This window comes from Corvus brachyrhynchos, unplaced genomic scaffold, assembly GCF_000691975.1.
Source record: "Corvus brachyrhynchos isolate BGI_N302 unplaced genomic scaffold, ASM69197v1 scaffold875, whole genome shotgun sequence".
Lineage (NCBI taxonomy): Eukaryota > Metazoa > Chordata > Aves > Passeriformes > Corvidae > Corvus > Corvus brachyrhynchos.
Window position 1 is genome coordinate 116,002 of NW_008238107.1, and position 362 is coordinate 116,363.

A 362-nucleotide genomic window follows, 5' to 3' on the forward strand; every position below is an offset into this window, starting at 1 on the left:
CGAGGGCACGGCCCCCCCCAAATCCCGTGCCATCGTCATCAAGAAGATCGAGACCCGTGATGGGAAACTCGTATCCGAGTCCTCCGACGTCCTGGAAAGCTGAACCCCCTTTCCTGGGGGGCCCCCATTCCCAGGGGTCCCTCCTTGGCTTGGCCGGCTGAGCTGAGCCCCCCTCTTTCCTGGGCAGACCCCATATCCTGACCTGCTGAGGCCCCCCGGGCCTCAAAGCCGAACCCCTCCTTTCCCAGGGGGACCCTCCATGTTCCCCGCCCTCCCAGGGTGTCCCCCTAAGTCCCGACCAGGTGAACCCCCTTCTCTGAGAGGGCACCCCATGTCCAGCCCAGCCGAGGCCCCCCTTTCCT

At 66.0% G+C, this 362-nt stretch overlaps 1 protein-coding gene across 1 annotated transcript in view; it reads left to right on the forward strand.

Annotated features, from left to right (window-relative positions):
• The window catches only part of LOC103614961 (keratin, type II cytoskeletal 8-like), a 6,082-nt gene extending 5,726 nt beyond the window's left edge, over positions 1-356 (forward strand). Inside the window, exon 8 of the mRNA XM_017733384.1 lies at positions 5-356. Within this exon, the coding sequence (XP_017588873.1) occupies positions 5-103 (99 nt within the window). The 3' untranslated portion in view covers positions 104-356. The remainder of the gene's footprint in view (positions 1-4) is intronic.
• The last annotated feature ends 6 nt before the right edge of the window (positions 357-362 follow it).